Genomic DNA, 17,950 nt, shown 5'->3' with positions numbered 1-17,950 from the left:
AGATCTTCAGATTACATGGCATGCCTGAGACAATTGTCTCCTATAGAGACCCCAGATTCACGTGTCACGTGACACATCCAACCCTATGTGTTCATGGACAAGCTACAGTATGACTAGGGTTCAGTTCAGTCAAGTCAATCTAGAATAGGAAGTGATATGGTACTTTTGTGTCTCTGTTCGTAGACCGTGCATGTCCAGGCACTTAGAGTAGATGCATATCCTCTGGTTGCACAAAACATGATCATCAGATTTCCATTAGCACCCATCAGAGCATTTTTACAGTACATAGACCTATTTTCCCTATTTTTGACATTTTTCACTTATTATTTTTAAGTGACTTTTGTTGGAAACTAGGTAGGACAAATCCACTAAGCATGTATAAATAGAAACCTAGCGCTAGCAACTTCAGGCAGAAGAGGCAGCAGGAGCACCTTGCTCAGCAAGCAACTTCTCAACAAGACCCCCACAGAGGCCTAGCGTTTTTGCAAGAGACAGCAGAACCTCGCGTTTTTAAATTCAAGACGAGCCCTGGCGTTTTGCATAGCAGATCAGCCCCGGCGACAACAGAAGGCAACAGATTCCCTAGCATTAGCAGATTCCACAGCAGATAGCAATTTTCAGCCCTAGCGTTTTTGCATCAGCATGAGACCATCAACGTTTTTGCAGATCTTCGCGACAAGACCTCATTTAGCATCAGCGTTTTCAGTTTTCAGCAGTCAGTACCCGCAGTAGAACCCCCGCACCTCGCAGATCTCACCTTCCCGCAGCAGATCCTCGCCGCACGGTGAGATTCATCAAGGTTTACAGTTTCAGCCCGGAAAACACAGATTTCAGCATCTGCGTTTTCAGCGCGTCCTCGTCGCATCGTCGTCACCGACATAGAGTCAGAATTCAGCAGATAAAGATTTGCAGATTTCAGCCATTAGCATTTCAGATTTTAGCCCGTCTCGTCGTCTTCCTCATCGTCAGCAAGTCCACGCATTGTAGAGATTTGTGCAATTAATAGTAGACCGCTCTCGCCATAGAGAGTGGGGCCTTCGGAGGAGGGTTTGACAACACCCTGGTGTCGTATTCTTCTCTCTCTATCTCTCATTCTCATGTACCTTCATTCACAGTGTTCATCCACTTTGTTTGTGTCCATTGCACTCTCACTAAAGGAACGGAAGGCTCTCCCTTCCGTAAGTAAAAGGAACCTTGAGCACAGTTCGGAGCACTCATCTTGAGCAAAGTTCAACATTCACTTCCGCTGCACCTTACATCACGAGTTTATTTTGGAAGTTTATCTGGGAGAACATTGGCACGCAGTTGCAGTTCTCGTCATCGTTCCACACGCAGACTGACAGGCAATCAAAGATTGCTAATTCAGTGGTACTGGATTTATTGAAGTCTTACATTTCGGATCAAAAGACTCAATGGGAAAAGTATTTACCTTTGGTGGAATTTGCCTACAATAACACGAATCACGATACACTCTTCGACGAGGAAGGCGCCATTTGAGATTATTGAAGGTGCTACGAAGGTTCCACCCTTCCTAAGCACGAAAAATAAGATTTTTGAAGGTGACCAGTATACACGGGACTTAGACACGGCTTTTGCCAAGGTCCTGGAGGCTTTGCAAAAATCTCAAGAAAGACACAAAAAGGCAGCGGATCGACATCGTCGCGATTTGAAATTAAAGAAGAATGATTGGGTGCTCTTACGTTTTGAGAAGGCACGCCTGAGAAAGAAACACGGAAAGGAGCGGCTTTTACCAAAGCTTAGCATGAGATACTATGAACCTTTCCAGATTTCCGAAAAGATAAATGATGTCTCCTTTCGACTGAAGCTGCCCGATACTTGGAGGATTCACAATGCTTTTCATGTGAGTCTCCTGAAGCCTTTTAAAGGCGATGTGCCCAATGATGGGGAGCCAGATGAGCAACCCAAAGTGGAAGAAAACGAGGAGATACTCGTTCCAGAACAGATTTTGGTATATAAAGATAGAAAGGTAAAAGGTAAAATGATAAGGCGGTTCTTGGTTAAATTCAAGAACTATCCCGCATTGGATGCGAAGTGGATGGAGCAGGAGGACCTGGCAGATACTCCTCAGATTGTGAACCTTTATCTTGAAGCATTTGGTTTAGCATAGTCTATTCCAAATTGAACCCTGAACTCAGCTGGGCGGAATATGGTGCAGTGGGTATGCACAAGAGGGAAGTCGCTCCACTACTTTGTCAACAAATTGCCCCGATTTTTTATACTAAAGTCGTTGATGTCTCTTTTGAGTTTCACAAATACTGTGAGTTGACAGTATTCTGCTATATGACTTTATGAAGTGGAATTCCCGATAATATGATACTGATTTGTTCTTGAGTTGTCTAAGTGCAGGAACTGATAGACGAAATGACTGCAGCAATTCGGTCTGAAAGATCTCGATAGACGTGATTGCAATAAGGATTAGTTAATCGGGCATCTATCAAGTCCCGAGTGGATCTAGATGCGATTGCTAAATACGTTGCCGATTAATCATGGTCTAAGATCCGAATGAAATTTTGAATGTGATTTTTCATGTGATGTCCTGTAATATCAAGTGATGTCCTGTGATGTGACTGTCGATTGGTATAGGTGCTAGATGTGTTTTCCTAGTGCGTCGGTACTAACCATCAGTGTCTGCTAAGACAGTTTATGGCCTGTGTCTCTTTTGCAGGCGTAATTGAGGGCGATTACAATGCTTTCAAGAGGGGGTATATCAGAGACCGGTGATGTGGCATGGCCAGCGACGTGGCATGTACGGACCCCCGTGATTTACGACGTGATCTGCGGCGGATTTTACGGACTGCTGACATGGCAAAAAGCTGTACAGAAATTCAACTTTTTGGCTACGCAAACTCCTACGCAATGCCTGAGAGAGAGAGCTTTTGAGTAGTCTATTTCTAATGCTTTTAAAATATGGCAGCTTTTGGGGCTCTGCTTTTGGCATCCCTTGTAACAAATAAATAAGTGCCTTGGGCTCCACTTCTCAGAGCATCTGGATGCAGAGTCTGAGAGTGAGAACCCTCCCACTCCCTTATACTTTGAGCACAGATTTAAAACAAAAAGAAATACCGAAAGGGGCACCAGTCTTTGGGGCCAATATCTCTAGGCATGGACCTCCGCCGGGCCGTGTCGAATCAATTGTGAACTGTGAACTGTTTTGAAATGAATCTCTCATGTGTCACGGTAGAATCTTGACTTGGAGTGTCCAAGTTTGTTATAGTCGGTTCCCATGCAATCCGGTACCAGCCCTGCTTTCATCTTGCCTTTTCTGCCACGTTCCACGATTGCTCTAGAACTCTCTGGCCTGTCTTCAGTCTGTCCTCATTGTGCCTTTTTGGGGCACTTTGCAGAGATGTGCCCTTGTTCCCCGCAACCAAAACACTTCCCCTCTTTGAGATATTTATCTCTCTCTCTAAGAGTCAATCAGGGTCATGTATCTTTATTTTTCTTTTTATTTTCATTGGTCGAGATTTGTTTGGTCCTCTGAGTTAAAATTTCATCAGTGGGGTGGGTCAAATTCCCCGAATGTATCGAGATGTTAGGTGCAGCGGAATGAATGTTTGCGCTTTGCTCAAGATGAGTGCTCCAAACTGTGCTCAAGGTTCCTTTTGTTCTTATGGAAGGGAATGCTATGATCACAAACAAAGTGAATGGACACTATGCGTGCAAGTGTATGAGACTGAGAGATAGAGAGAGAAGAGAGATACGACACCAGAGACGTAAAACCCTCCTCCGAAGGCCCCACTCTCGTCGGCGAGAGTGGTCTACTATTGATTGCACAATCTGGTACAAATGGAATGCATGGGACTCATGCAAGTTTAGGCTATGCCGACGATGACGACGGTGATGACGAAGTCGACCTAAGGGCTGAAATCTGCAATCTTTCTACTGCTGTCCAAAAACGCTATGGGCTGAAATCTGCTACGGGTCCAAAACGCTGATTTTCGGGGCTTTTTCTGTGGGTCTTTGTCGCTGAAATTCTACAGGTTTAGGGCTCAAAACTGAGGTGTCTTTAGGCTGTCTATCCGGGCTGAATCTGCTACTCCTTTTAGGGCTGATCTTGATGGTCTTTTAGGGCTGCAAATCGCTGCATATGCTGGATCTGCAAGGCTGAAATTCTGCTAACGCTGTAGGTTGCAAAACGCTAGGTATGCAAAAACGCTAGCTGCAGGGATTCCTTGGTGATGGTGCCCTGATGCAAAAACGCCAGGCTGTGGAAGGTGATGGCGATGTTGCAGATGCTGAAAACGCTAGTGAATGCTGTTGAAGAAAACGCTAGGGGAAGGTCCTTGCTTGGAGGGGAGACCACCAAGTTCTTGTTGAGAAGTTGCCTGTTGAGCTTCGCTCCTGTTGTCTCTTCTGCCATTAGTGCTAACTTTGGTTTGCTTATATATTTTCTTACCTAAATTGCCCTACCTACTTTTGTTGGAAAGTCACTTAAATTAATGAGTGAAAAATGTCAAAAATAGGGAAAATAAGCTAAATACACTCGAAAATTCCCCTGACTGATTCTGATGGATTCTGATGGGAATGCTTATCATCATGCTGTGTGCAACCAGAGGATATGCATCTACACTAAGTGATTGGGCATGCACGGTCTGCGAACAGACTCACAAAAGTGCCAGATCACTTCTATATCTAGACTGACTGGACTGATTGAACCCTTGTCGTGTTGTAGCTTGTCCACGGACACATAGCGTTGGATGTGTCACGTGACATCCCCTCCTTTTCAAAGTGAGTTACTGGTGCCGAACTGTATGGCGTCGAGGGAGATCGCCAACACCATCCGGAATCCGGGAAGGGACTCTTCGCCGGCCCACTCAGATGTGTGGGTCGAGGTACTTAAACTTCATAAAGGTCTGCAACGCTTGCTTCTTTGGGCCGCGCCGAAAGCGACACAAAGTCGTCTGTGGCTCCAATCCTTCAACTTCGTCTAGTCATGCTTCTTCCTTCTTCAAGAATCTCCGTGACTGAAAATTCCTGAAACCATTTTCAACACAAAACCGTAAACATACCTATTCCATGTAAAGTGAGTGGAAAAATGTCACGTGACACATCCCAACCCTATGTGTCCGTGGACAAGCTACACCACAGCAGGGTTCAGTCAGTTTAGTCAAGTCTAGATTAGCAGTGATCTGGCACTTTTGTGAGTCTATTCGTAGACCGTGCATGTCCAGTCACTTAGCATAGATGCATATCCTCCGGTTGCACACAGCATGATCATCGGAATTCCCATCAGAATCCATTCGCAGCAATTAGGGGAATTTTCCAGTGCATTTAGCCTATTTTCCTATTTATTGGGATTTTCCCTTATTATTTTTAAGTGACTTTCCAACAAAAGTAGGTAGGGCAAATTTTGCTAAGTTTCTATATAAGCAAACCCAAGTTAGCACTAAATGGCAGAAGAGGCAGCAGGAGCTTCCCGCTCAGCAGGCAACTTCTCAGCAAGAACCTCGTCAAGCCATTTGGTGAGGCCACCCCCTTCATGCCCCTAGAGTTTTTGGAATCGCCTAGCTCTTCCAGACCCTGGCATTTTCCATCTACATCAGCCGTCACCCTCACACAACAGTTCCTAGCGTTTTCACCGCGACAGCCACCCTCAACCTGTAGCGTTTTTGGGATCGCTAGCATCAGCAGACTCCAGCGTTTTTCTTCAGCCTTCAGCCTTGGAAAACGCAGCCATTGACAGGGATTTGCAGCAGAGAATTTAGCGCTGATTTGCAGCCCCAGATACCTGCATGTTCAGCGTTTTTATTCAGCCAATAACCCTCAGCAAAAACGCAGTATTCAGCCTTAGACACAGAAGCAGAACTCCCTTAGAATGGTTGCAGATGCTCCCCCATTTTCAGCCATAAAGACGCAGCCAAAACAGTCATTTTCAGCCTTGAAACAGTCCCAGAAATTCAGCATCTAGAAGATCTCAGATTTCAGCCAAGTCCTCGTCGTCGTCGTCGTCGTCACCATCGTCGTCATCGGCATAGACCAAGTTGCATAGTCCATTGCATACGCATTGTACACCTTTGTGAAATCAAAGTAGACCACTCTCACCGACGAGAGTGGGGCCTTCGGAGGAGGGTTTTACAACCTCTCGGGTGTCGTATCTCTTCTCTCTCCTTCTCTCAGTCTCATTCATTTGCACGCACAACATCCACTCACTTTGTTCGTGACCACAGCACTCTACAAGACGGAAAGCTCTCTCTTTCCCTAAGAACTAAAAAGAACCTTGAGCAATAAAGATCACTAATCTTGAGAAAAAACAACATTCATTCCGCTGCACCTAACAAAAAAATCTTGTCTTCTCTAGAGACTGTGCATGCAATATAAATGAACCAATAGATGGAATGCCAAACCGATCACCACATACACGCAAACAATGAGATCGAATCTCTCTCTTATGATCTAGAGCAATCAACTGTGGCAATTTACCACGGAAATGCCCATGCTTGGTGCTCATACTTTCATGTGCTCGTTCTACAAATGTGTCATGCCAAGGAAGAGACATGGAATGTGACTTCCTTGAATGCATACTTTTCAGCTTTTCATGAAAAATCCGCATACAATCATGCTCATTCATGAGTGAAACATTCTCAACGTACAATATGTCATGCCTAGGAAAAGGGATCACATAAAGACGATGACTAAAATACAGTAAACGATCACGAATGAAACACTCGAACAATGCGTGCGTATCAATCATGCGAACACATAATACTTCCTATGAGGGGGTTCTTTGGACCTAGGCTCGAGCGCCTAGATCGCATCTTCCTGAAGGGTTCTTTGGACGTAGGCTCGAGAGCCAAGATCGGTTCTTCGTGACTGATTGTCTCTGCAATGAGGTTAGTTTCACTAGAGAAAGTATCAACTAACACATCATGCTTGTGAACAATCACATCATCTTCATGCAACTCATCATGCTTGTGAGAAATCACATCTTGGTCATACAAATCATCATGCTTGTGAGAAATCACATCTTGATCATGCAAATCATCACGCTCATCATTATCATCCAAATCATCATGCAAATCATTATCATTCAAATCATCATGCAAATCATGCGTGTCTTGCTTGGGAGAAGAGGAGACTGAGAGAGTCTCCTTTTCCCGAATCTCTTGCATCTGTGCCTGCATTTGAGAAAAGAGTCGCAACATCTCTAGCATTCTTGCTTTGGTCTCGCGATCAAATCTTGCTTGACGTTCTTTTTCTTCCAAGTCGTACTTACGTTCTATGGCTGCCACTTCTTCTTCGTAGTCACGATCTATGGCTGCCATTTCTTCTTCGTAGGCCTTTCTTTCTGCTTCTCTTTCTTGGTCCAACTCCTCCATAGGAGTTAGCGCAATCCTTGACGTAGATGGGGAAGGGGGAGGGTCGGGAAAACCTCCTGGTGGGGAAAAGTCTTCTTCGCCTCTCTCATGCTCACCACCTCCAAGCGAAGTATCCATTCCGCTTCGAGTGATGACCATCCAGTGAAGTCGTGGGTTCTTGTGGTCTTGGGTTCTTAAGTTCACGAGGAACTTGGGTTCTTGGGGTTCTTGGGTTCTTAAGTTCGCGAGGAACTAGGGTTCTTGAGGGTCTTGGTTTTTGAGGTTCTTGCTGTTCTTGAGTTCTTGAGATTCTTCTTTCGCTTGCAATCTGTGTTTGAGAAGGATCTTCTCTTCACCCGAGTTCTACTCTTTTCTGCGGGCGCACCCCTTGGCGGCCTTGCGCTCACACCAAGGTTGCTTTTTCCCACCTCACGTCGATTGGCCGGCTGCTAAGTGCACGGTCCGCTCTGAATGAGTGAAAAGAGACACAAGGGGAGGCTGGACAAGCCCTTCTTTCTTGGGATTCCTGTCACTCTTCAAAAACATGATTAGAAATCGACACGCCCAAGCGAACTTGGGTTCGTGCGACCGCAACAAGCAAAAAAAAATCTTGTGGTTCTTTCCTTGAGTGATACAGAACACTACCAAAGCTCTGATACCAATGTTAGGTGCAGCGGAATGAATGTTTGCACTTTGCTCAAGATGAGTGCTCCGAACTGTGCTCAAGGTTCCTTTTGTTCTTATGGAAGGGAGAGCCTTCCGTTCATAATGAGAGAATGCTATGATCACAAACAAAGTGAATGGACCTTGTGCGTGCAAGTGTATGAGACTGAGAGATAGAGAGAGAAGAGAGATACGACACCAAAGACGTTGTAAAACCCTCCTCCGAAGGCCCCACTCTCGTCGGCGAGAGTGGTCTACTATTGATTGCACAATCTGGTACAACTGGAACGCATGGGACTGCTGCAAGTTTAGGCTATGCCGACGATGACGATGGTGATGACGAAGTCGACCAAAGGGCTGAAATCTGCAATCTTTCTACTGCTGTCCAAAAACGCTATGGGCTGAAATCTGCTGCGGGTCCAAAAACGCTGATTTTTGGGGCTTTTTCTGTGGGTCTTTGTCGCTGAAATTCTACAGGTTTAGGGCTCAAAACTGAGGTGTCTTTAGGCTGAAAACCGATGGTCTATCCGGGCTGAATCTGCTACTCCTTTTAGGGCTGATCTTGATGATCTTTTAGAGCTGCAAATCGATGCATATGCTGGATCTGCAAGGCTGAAATTTTGCTAACGCTAGGGATGCAAAAACGCTAGCTGCAGGGGTTCCTTGGCGATGGTGCCCTGATGCAAAAACGCCAGGCTGTGGAAGGTGATGGCGATGTTGCAGATGCTGAAAACGCTAGTGAATGTTGTTGAAGAAAACACTAGGGGAAGGTCCTTGCTTGGAGGGGAGACCACCAAGTTCTTGTTGAGAAGTTGCCTGCTGAGCTTGGCTCCTGTTGCCTCTTCTGCCATTTAGTGCTAACTTTGGTTTGCTTATATATTTTCTTACCCAAATTGCCCTACCTACTTTTGTTGGAAAGTCACTTAAATTAATGAGTGAAAAATGTCAAAAATAGGGAAAATAGGCTAAATGCACTAGAAAATTCCCCTGACTGATTCTGATGGATTCTGATGGGAATGCTTATGATCATGCTGTGTGCAACCAGAGGATATGCATCTACACTAAGTGACTGGGCAAGCACGGTCTGCGAACAGACTCACAAAAGTGCCAGATCACTTCTAAATCTAGACTGACTTGACTGATTGAACCCTTGTCGTGCTGTAGCTTGTCCACGGACACATAGGGTTGAATGTGTCACGTGACACAAGAATCCCCGTTTCGCATGTCCCATTAGTTGTTGAATAGACTCAGACTTTTGTTTAAGGCAGTAATCTCGGAACTCTATAGGAAGTCCACAACAAAACCGCTCAATTTGTTCTTTAAAGGTGACCACCTTAAATGAAGAGGTCGGTAGAAAAGAATCCCAAAACCTCTCGCAATATGCGTCCAAAGAATCACCCTTGGTCATCCGAAGATGGTTCCAAGCGGTTCTTACATCTCGTTCGTACTCCTGAGTCAACCAAGAAGAAATAAAGAAGTCAAGAATTTGGCACGACACACGAGAGAATCACTTAAAATACTTCACAACTTTAGAATTTGAGTGGACACAACCCGACGTAGTTCCCTGCCCAGAGAGATTGGCCCCAAAGACTGGCGACCCTTTCGGTATTTTTTTATATTGATGCTTGAGCAAAGTACAACACCCGAAAGGGTCCTCTGCTCTCAGACTTTGAGTCCAAATGCTCTAAAGAGTGAGGCCCTTGAGCTCATTTTATTCTTACAAGGGATGCCAAAAGCAAAGCCCCAAAAGGAGTTAAACTCAAAAGCAATGTAATGATTAATCCCAAAAGCAACTGGTCAAAAAGCTGCCTCCAAAAAGCATCAGCGCAAATTACGGAATTCCGTACGATCTGCCACATCAACAGCACGTTTTACGGACATCTGTACTATAGTCCGTAGAGTTTTTGCCACGTCAACACACCTACCCGCGGGTGGTCATGCCACGTCACCATTTTGTGACAGACCCCATTTCATAAATATCTCTAGGGGCTCAATAGTGGTAAGAGGGGTCATATCTATTACAGTAGGTATGCCCATTCTCTGGCAAATATCACACATCTTGCAGAAGGCTCGAACATTTGACACGATACTCTCGCACCATAACCCAGTGTCACACACTGCTGACGTGTCAAGTCACATTTTGTGACAGACCCCATTTCATAAATATCTTAGGGGTTGAATAGTGGTAAGAGGGGTCATATTTGTTGCAGTAGGTATGCCCATTCTCTGGCAAATATCACACATCTTGCAAAAGGCTCGAACATTTGACACAATACTCTGCCACCACACTGCTGACGTGCAAGTCACTTAAGACTTGAGTCAACCTGTAGATCTTGGCCGGGGGGCCTAAACCCTAAGAGCAACAGAAGTTCTCACCAACTTATAGATTCTCACCGAGGGGGGTAAATTATTGATGAAGCTTTTACCTACTTATGGGAGCCCGTCCGATGGGGCCCAAGTCACTAGACTTAAAGCCAGCACCCACACACCAAAAAGCTTGCGTAAAAACCTGATGATGTTGCACTTGTATAGACGCTCACGACTTGCGCTATGACGTGGTAGGCTATACGAACTTCCGCAAATTGTGCTAACAGGTGGTGACGTGGCAGTAACATACAGACAGTTCTCTAGCGCTAGCTTTTGGGAACCCAAGTGCTTTTAGACCCTATGTTTTTCCCTTGGGGGGCTTTAAATAGTACTTGTAGGCCTCTTCTTCGGCATATTAGCAAGAGAAAGAGTACAGGAGGAGAGCCCAGACTTATGTTATGTTGAAGCAATATAAAGAAATACCAAAAGGGGCGCCACGAGTTGGGGCTAGTGCTCTCTTGGGGTGGAACTCCGCCACTCCCCGTCTCGTGTGCCGTGCATCTCTTTCAGTTCAGTTGTTATTTGAAGTGCTTAAAGGTTGTCTCTATCTGTTCTTTTCCGTTGGCACGTGGTGCCCTCCCATTACACCCCGCCTGTAAAATTTTCTTATAAGTGATATCAATGGAGAAATGTCCTCATATACTTCCAGTGTGTGCCTCAGTAATCACTTGTATCCTTGCTTGCATAGTATACATCTTCTGACAAGTCCATCAATACCCAATCGATACAAAGGTCTAGTAATGATAGTAAACTGAAGGAGCGCCTTCTGACTAAATTGTGACCAATCTTTTGGTAATCCGTTATACTGCAAGAAACTCTAGATATAGTTCTTAAGCGGTCATAGTTTGGAGCAATTCAACATCTACCAGCTCATCTCTCAATAAATCTGATAAAACACCTTCCGTGCTCTTGGACAGGTATTTATTGATCTTTATGAACTTTGAATCTAAGCTGATGTTTTTGTTTGTTTTTATTGGGAGTGAATGTATGAAGAACGGGACGTTTAATAGAGAACACAATCAACGTGTGAGCTTGCACATCTCTACCAACCCTACGTGCTTGCTCAACGTTGAAGACAAAACAACCCTAGCAAAACTTTTACATCATCGCAATAGGCATTGTATCCATAAAAGCCGCACATGATGATGTTAAGAGTTTTGGAGGTCATCTCCTAGGTTTCCCATCTAGATCTAGATATGAACGTTGTACTCTTGGATCAGAAGTCGATGCAGAAATAACGAGAACAATATATGGAGAGCTTCACTAAAATGAACCATGGGGAGAGAATAGTTACTATAAACGGTAGAACTTCAGAGGACAGAGCAAAGACACATGAAGTAGCATCAAGAGAGAATATACCCGGAGGTATCAGATCAGATCACGTTGACAAAGAACACATGTATCAAAATGCCAATTCACCAGAGCAAGGTAGTCAGACGCCATCTGAAGGAGCTAGTGAATCGACCATCTCAAGCACACTAGACAGTGAGTATGCAGCTAGAATTTGAACAGAGAAGGAAGTTGAATCTTTAGCAAGACGAAAAGGAGGTGAGCTACCCAATTGGCTATCACTAGATGAATAAGAGGTAGAGGAGTGGAACCACGACTTCAAGCTTCTTTGTAGCACGTCGCAATAAGGTAAAATTGCTTGCTTACGTAAAGCATTAAAATTCAAAACTGTGCAGGAGAAGGATGATATGGGTGCATTTTTTGCAAGAAATAAAGATCTCAAGGGACAATTAGTTATCAATATTCGTGAGGTAATTCTTGACGGTCCCCATGTGCACACAATCTTTGATGCATTACCAGAACTTCAAAATTTTCATTCGTCACAAGTCCACTTAGAGATCTTCACCAGCACACTTGTGACAAAGGGCAAACCCAATGCTGTAAAGTTTAATGCTCTTCTCTCTAGATTGTTGCAAGGAGTGAAAACAAGGCTAAGCACGATATTGTTGGTCTAGGAATCAGCCTTTGTGGCTGCTCAAAAGAGGAGTGGTAATGTTGTCACCTCCAACCTTCAAAGCTTATTCTTCGAGCAAGAGATCCGCATTGCATCTTCCTCATACAGGAAAAAGTTTGAGGAGGCAAGTGATAAAGACAATGCAAGTATGCTCAATACATTTATGTGTGTGTATTTATGTAAAGCCGAATGCACACTGCTCAAGCCCCTGCCCATCCCCTCCTAGGATGCTCATAACCCGGAGCCAATCGTTTTGCTGTGCTTGGTAGCCACATCGCCCAGCACACCTGCTGCCCAAGTTTAGGCAGCCGGTGTGTAGACAGCCTAAGTATGAATGGACACTCAAATATACATTCATAAACTCATATATATACGGGGTGTGTGTGTGTGTGTGTGTGTGTGTGTGTGTGTGTGTGTGTGAGAGAGAGAGAGAGAGAGAGAGATTAAGTTTATGTAATATCTTCACAGGTAAGAATTGCATATAAAGCACGTGTAATGAGTTTTGTACAATAGATAATCACTAAGCGATGATAATAAAACCTTGTTAAGTGTTTTTTAGAGCTACACAATGCACTTCTTTTAATTTCATACTCTTGAGACATTGAGTTTTGCAGCAAATCTAGAATTTAGAATCATAATTTTTTTCTGTTTTTAGATCTAGCATAGCTTAAAATAGCCTGCTCCTCTCTCTTGAATAAGCTGTTCTTTTGCCATGGAAAAACTCAACTAACCTCAATGAAACGAGAAAGCCAAGCCAAAGCATAAGGAGGATTGATCACCACGAGACTTGGTACTTCAGACCAGGTGATTCCTCCTGGATGTGTCAGCTTGCCATTCTGATCAACAAAAACACCAACATTGTCCTGTTCCAAGAGAATAAGATCGTCACAAAAGAACATTGTCTACGGCAGGTGCCAAAAATGGTGATGGTACAAACCTTGCCCAAAAGAAGTTCACCATTCAGGAGTGGAAGTATTAGGGGGGATGCAATTCGACCACATGGAAATAGCTCGATTGCAAGGCCAGTTGTAGTGTTAACAATCACATACTCGCGTCTAATGCCAAGGCAAACTGACTCACCACACCAAGCAATACTTTTGACAACGTCCGGTGCAGCAAGCTCTTTGAGCTCAGTGAAATCACGACTTCCTGCCAAAAAACATGCTGGAGCATCAATGACTATATTCTTGCAAAAGCTTCTCAGCTACTGCATGACATTTAAATGTTGTCATATGCGGTGTGGGAACATGCATTATGATCAATACCATTATGCTGGTAAATAAGCAAGCGTTTCTGACGGGCGACACAGAGGAGGCCTTGTTTTTCATCCCAAGCATACAAGGTGGCTCCTTTGGAGTTGGCGAGGTATGCGACAGTATCAAGTCCTGGGAGCTTGTGGACAACGATAGCATCAGAGAGAGTGATGAGGAGGTTTCTGGAATGAGCAACAGTCATGGAGGTGATGGGCTTTTTGGAGAAACCAATAAGGGTGTTCTGAAGGGCAAAGGTATCTGATTTTTTAATGGCGGGAAAGGAGTCCGCATCCTTCTCCAGTGGATCTGGCCGGTCCGATTCAGGGCAGTAAATTCGCAGAGAGCCATCGATGCAGCTGATGAGCAGTCTCGATCCCCAGCAGGTGACGCTCTCGATTTTGACAGGGCAGGCCTTCACCAGCTCCTTCACGTCGTAGGCAATATGTCCCATCTCACGTTTCTGTTTCTCGCTCTTTTACATTATGTAAGAGCGAACCGAGAAGCCATCCAAAATATTCTACTCGCAATCGTAGCAGAAGCAGAGTCGATTGGACCTCTGCCGCTCGAATGCAGATCGCGTGAGGCTGAGGAGGCTTTTGTAGCGCAGACGCGTTTCATGGGGCACACGCCCACAAAATGAACTGAAGGAAAATCGAAACTCCCCAAATTCAGGTGCCAAAAGAGAGAGGACTGGAGTTGGTGACACGTGTCCCCAACTCCATCTATATCTATAATATCTATACTATATATTAAGGAGACTGGTTTTCCATTGCCACGTGTCGCAATTTTTTTTATCCGGCTACAGTGAGGACAGTGCACGAGAGAGAAAGAGAGGGGCGGCCTTCGGCCGCCGGCCACACTAGTTAACCTTAAAGATCAATCACGTGGAAACAAAAAAAACAAGTGAAAAGGTCACGATGGCTTTCTAAAACAATAAGAGAGTGATGTTTGCCTTGATTGCTTCACTGAGAAATAGAGCATCCAAATCTTGGGTTTGATTTTTTTCCCCACAAAAGTGCACGCAGGGGGGGAGAGAGAAAGAGAGAGAGGCGGCCGAAGGCCGCCGGCCACACTAGTTAGCCTTAAAGATCAATCACGTGGAAACAAAAAAAACAAGTGAAAAGGTCACAATGGCTTTCTAAAACAATAAGAGAGTGATGTTTGCCTTGATTGCTTCACTGAGAAATAGAGCATCCAAATCTTGGGTTTGATTTTTTTCCCCACAAAAGCAAAAAATTCCGTTATTTAGCTTCAAAATTGAAAGAAAAGGAGATGCTATTTTTATTATAATATTAAGTTTCTATTATTATTATAATGAAAACTTTGACTTTGGGGACATGAGGAGGGAGTGAAAGCCAGGCAGACGGGCAGGAGGCAGAACGTTGTGGGTGGATGAACGACAAAGGGTTGCTCGCTCCCCGAAGACCTTTGTCTACGTGTGTGTGTGTGTGTGTGTGTGTGTGTGTGTGTGTGTGTGTGTGTGTGTGTGTGTGTGTGTGTGTTTTCGTGCGTGCACATAAGCCTGAGAGAGGGCACGCTGAGGATGCATTGCTGGTTGTAGGAGGTGGGCTTGGGTGCGGTGAGGCATGCGTGTAACGGCTCCGACATCGAGTTCGAGGGCAGGTCGTGGGGGAGCTGAGCAGGCTGTCGTCGACATCATCCACTTGCAGCCTTCTGTGTGCAGAGGCAATTGAAGAATGCCACGTTAGTGGCATTATTCAATGAACCTATATAACTAACCTCATCGTCTCACTAAAAATTTAAAATATTTGACCGTGTGATTAGACCATACAGACAATGAGGTTAGTTATATGAGAATATGGTAAGAATTCAAGAAGTGGATTTTACCAAACGGCATAGCTTGTTGTGATGGTTTAGTTGCATCCCTTTTGCCGAAAGCTCTCGCAAACAAACGAAAATTCGCATTAGCAGATGTTTGGAGAAGAAACTTTCACATTGCAATTTTTAAAGATAGAGACATGTGTTGTCTGCATTTCGATGCTAGTGCCCGTCAAAAAAAGAAAAACCATACATATGGTGTGGAGTTGGTATCATACTCCGCATTTATAATAATACCATAGGGAACGTGCCCTTCCCCCGCCATTTTTATCCCCTCCAGTGTTGAAGGGGGCCTTATGTTTCTCCTCCAGTGTTGGAGGGACTTCCTTATTTTGTAAATATTGCAGCTGCAGAAGGAAGAACTCATTACAGTCATTGATGTTATGTAGGCTTGTATCATTTTAGACTACAATGCCGTGGTATAACCTCCATGTGTGTCTTTGTCAAGCATCGCATAAGTTCTTCAATCTTTGTCACCTTCATTTGCAGTGTTTTCAATGAAGATGATGTGAATTCATTCCATCCCTCTTGCTTTGGTCCTTCCATTCATCATTTTTGTCATTACTAGCAATTGATTGACTACAATCACCACTCCTCCTGAGTTCTTCCTCTTCTATCAATCTAGCGGCAAGGTCCATCTCCCTTCGTGATCTCTATGTTCATAAGAGTCGTCAATGCGAGCATATCTATTGTATCTTTGCATGACGCTCTTTGAGAGTCCTTTGATTGCCACCCATATGATCCCCTTGATATAGACCACATTCACTTGTGCTATGATCTCGACCATGTCAATTGCGATACCCATCATGCCTTGATCATGTATGTTGTGATCTCCATCATCATATCTTCTTCCATTTTTGCCAACATGTCAATCATTATTGTCTCATCATTGTGTCGCTCATGTCCACTATAATGACCATCTACATCTCTTCTGAAATCTTCACCTTCTTCACCATGTTCACTTCTCTGCTATCCTGCTGAAAATGCGATTTCTATCGCTACGTTGATGATGTCTAGTGAAATCTCATACTCTCTCGCCCGGCACTCCTTGAAGTTTTGTTAAATCTATCGTTTTGTCAGCCCACTCTCTCTCTCTCTCTCTCTCTCTCTCTCTCTCTCTCTCTCTCTCTCTCTCTCTCTCTCTCTCTCTCTCTCTCTACACACACACACACACACACACTCTTACACTCTCTGAAATAGGTGTCCATTGTCATCATCATCATCTTTAGATCTTTTGTGATTTCGGCTAGCATGACGGCTGTCATTGTCGTGTTGCTCATGTCTAATGTGATGGCCATCGTGTCAGTTGTGGTATTCACTTGTGTTATCATCTTGACCATGTCTACCCTGGTTCCCATCAATGTATCGATCAAGTCTGCCTGCTGTCTCATCATCATATCTTCTCCGATTTCTACCATTAGCACCTCCTCCTCTCCATTTGAGCCAATACGGCAAGAGCCATGTCCATTTCTTTGTTATTCATCTGGCCATCGATGCCCCCTCTCTTCTCCGGCTTGGATGCACCCCATCCTCGGGCTTTCATCAAGCCATCCATTAGGTTGTTGTAGGTGACCACGTTTAAGATGCACCCTTCTTCTCTGTATGAGCTAATACAGCAAGAGTCTTGTCGACTTCCTTGGCCTTCAAAGTACGCAATCAATGCAGTCCAAGAGACGACATTCTAGTCAGGAAGCTCCTCACACACTTTCTGTGCTTTCTGAAGTGCACCACATTTGGCATACATATCGAATCAGGCATTGCCAAGCACGACATTATTTTGCAACAGCCCATGACTAACAATGAATTTTTAAGCATGCGTAGGTGATTTCATCTGGACAGAGGCCATCACTTTGCATCCGCTGAAAACAGTGTAGAGCCTTCTATCCCTGCTCTTGTTGTGCGTATCCCGCATGAATCAGTGCATTCCAAGAGATAGCAAGCGAGGGTTGCTTCACCACCCCCTGCAAGCTCACCCACTTTCCCATATCGCTCGTCCTCTGCCTTCTTTGGTGCAATGAAAGCAGACAACGTTGTTTTTTTTTTCATGAAGCTCGCGCTAAATTTAGCCTCTGCCTTCTACCGTTTCCTCTCCAATCAACCAATGCCAAGTGGCATGCTTCTCCTTTCTCCGTTTTGCAAATCGCTCTTAGATAATCAAGGTAATCATTAGGTTGAGTTTAACTGGAATCAATGTTTGGGAAAGGATTGCCTAAGCTTAGCCTTGAGCTGCTTGAAAATCGAGACCAATTGGTTACAAACCATGTTTAAGGGAAGAAAAATTGGTGAAATATGTGAGAAAATAGTTCAAAAAATCCTCCAAATTTCAAAAATTTTGCTAGTATTTTCGGTTTGCTTCTTTGTGAAGAGGAATCTTGGCCGCCAGTGTTCAAGATAGGTGTGCCTCAAGCTAGCCTTGAGCCGACTGAAAATTGAGATTAGCCAATTACAAGCAATGGTAAGGGGGAGAAAATAGTTCAAAATCCTGCAAGTTTGAAAATTTCTACTAGTAGTTCCGATTTGCATCTTTACATGCAGGAGACTCGGTCGAT

At 44.4% G+C, this 17,950-nt stretch overlaps 1 protein-coding gene across 1 annotated transcript in view; it reads right to left on the bottom strand.

Moving 5' to 3' along the window:
- EMB2754 (Vacuolar sorting protein 39) overlaps positions 1 to 14,203 on the bottom strand; it is a 44,867-nt gene extending 30,664 nt beyond the window's left edge. The window contains exons 1-3 of the mRNA XM_086490577.1: positions 13,575 to 14,203; positions 13,247 to 13,458; positions 13,041 to 13,172 (exon numbers count right to left, since the gene is read on the bottom strand). Coding sequence (XP_086346703.1) covers positions 13,041 to 13,172; positions 13,247 to 13,458; positions 13,575 to 14,013 — 783 coding nt within the window. The 5' untranslated portion in view covers positions 14,014 to 14,203. The remainder of the gene's footprint in view (positions 1 to 13,040; positions 13,173 to 13,246; positions 13,459 to 13,574) is intronic.
- Between the last annotated feature and the right edge of the window lie 3,747 nt (positions 14,204 to 17,950).

This window comes from Adiantum capillus-veneris, chromosome 2 (assembly GCF_014529385.1).
Source record: "Adiantum capillus-veneris isolate H3 chromosome 2, ASM1452938v2, whole genome shotgun sequence".
NCBI lineage: Eukaryota > Viridiplantae > Streptophyta > Polypodiopsida > Polypodiales > Pteridaceae > Adiantum > Adiantum capillus-veneris.
This window is presented reverse-complemented; position numbering and strand designations above follow the sequence as displayed.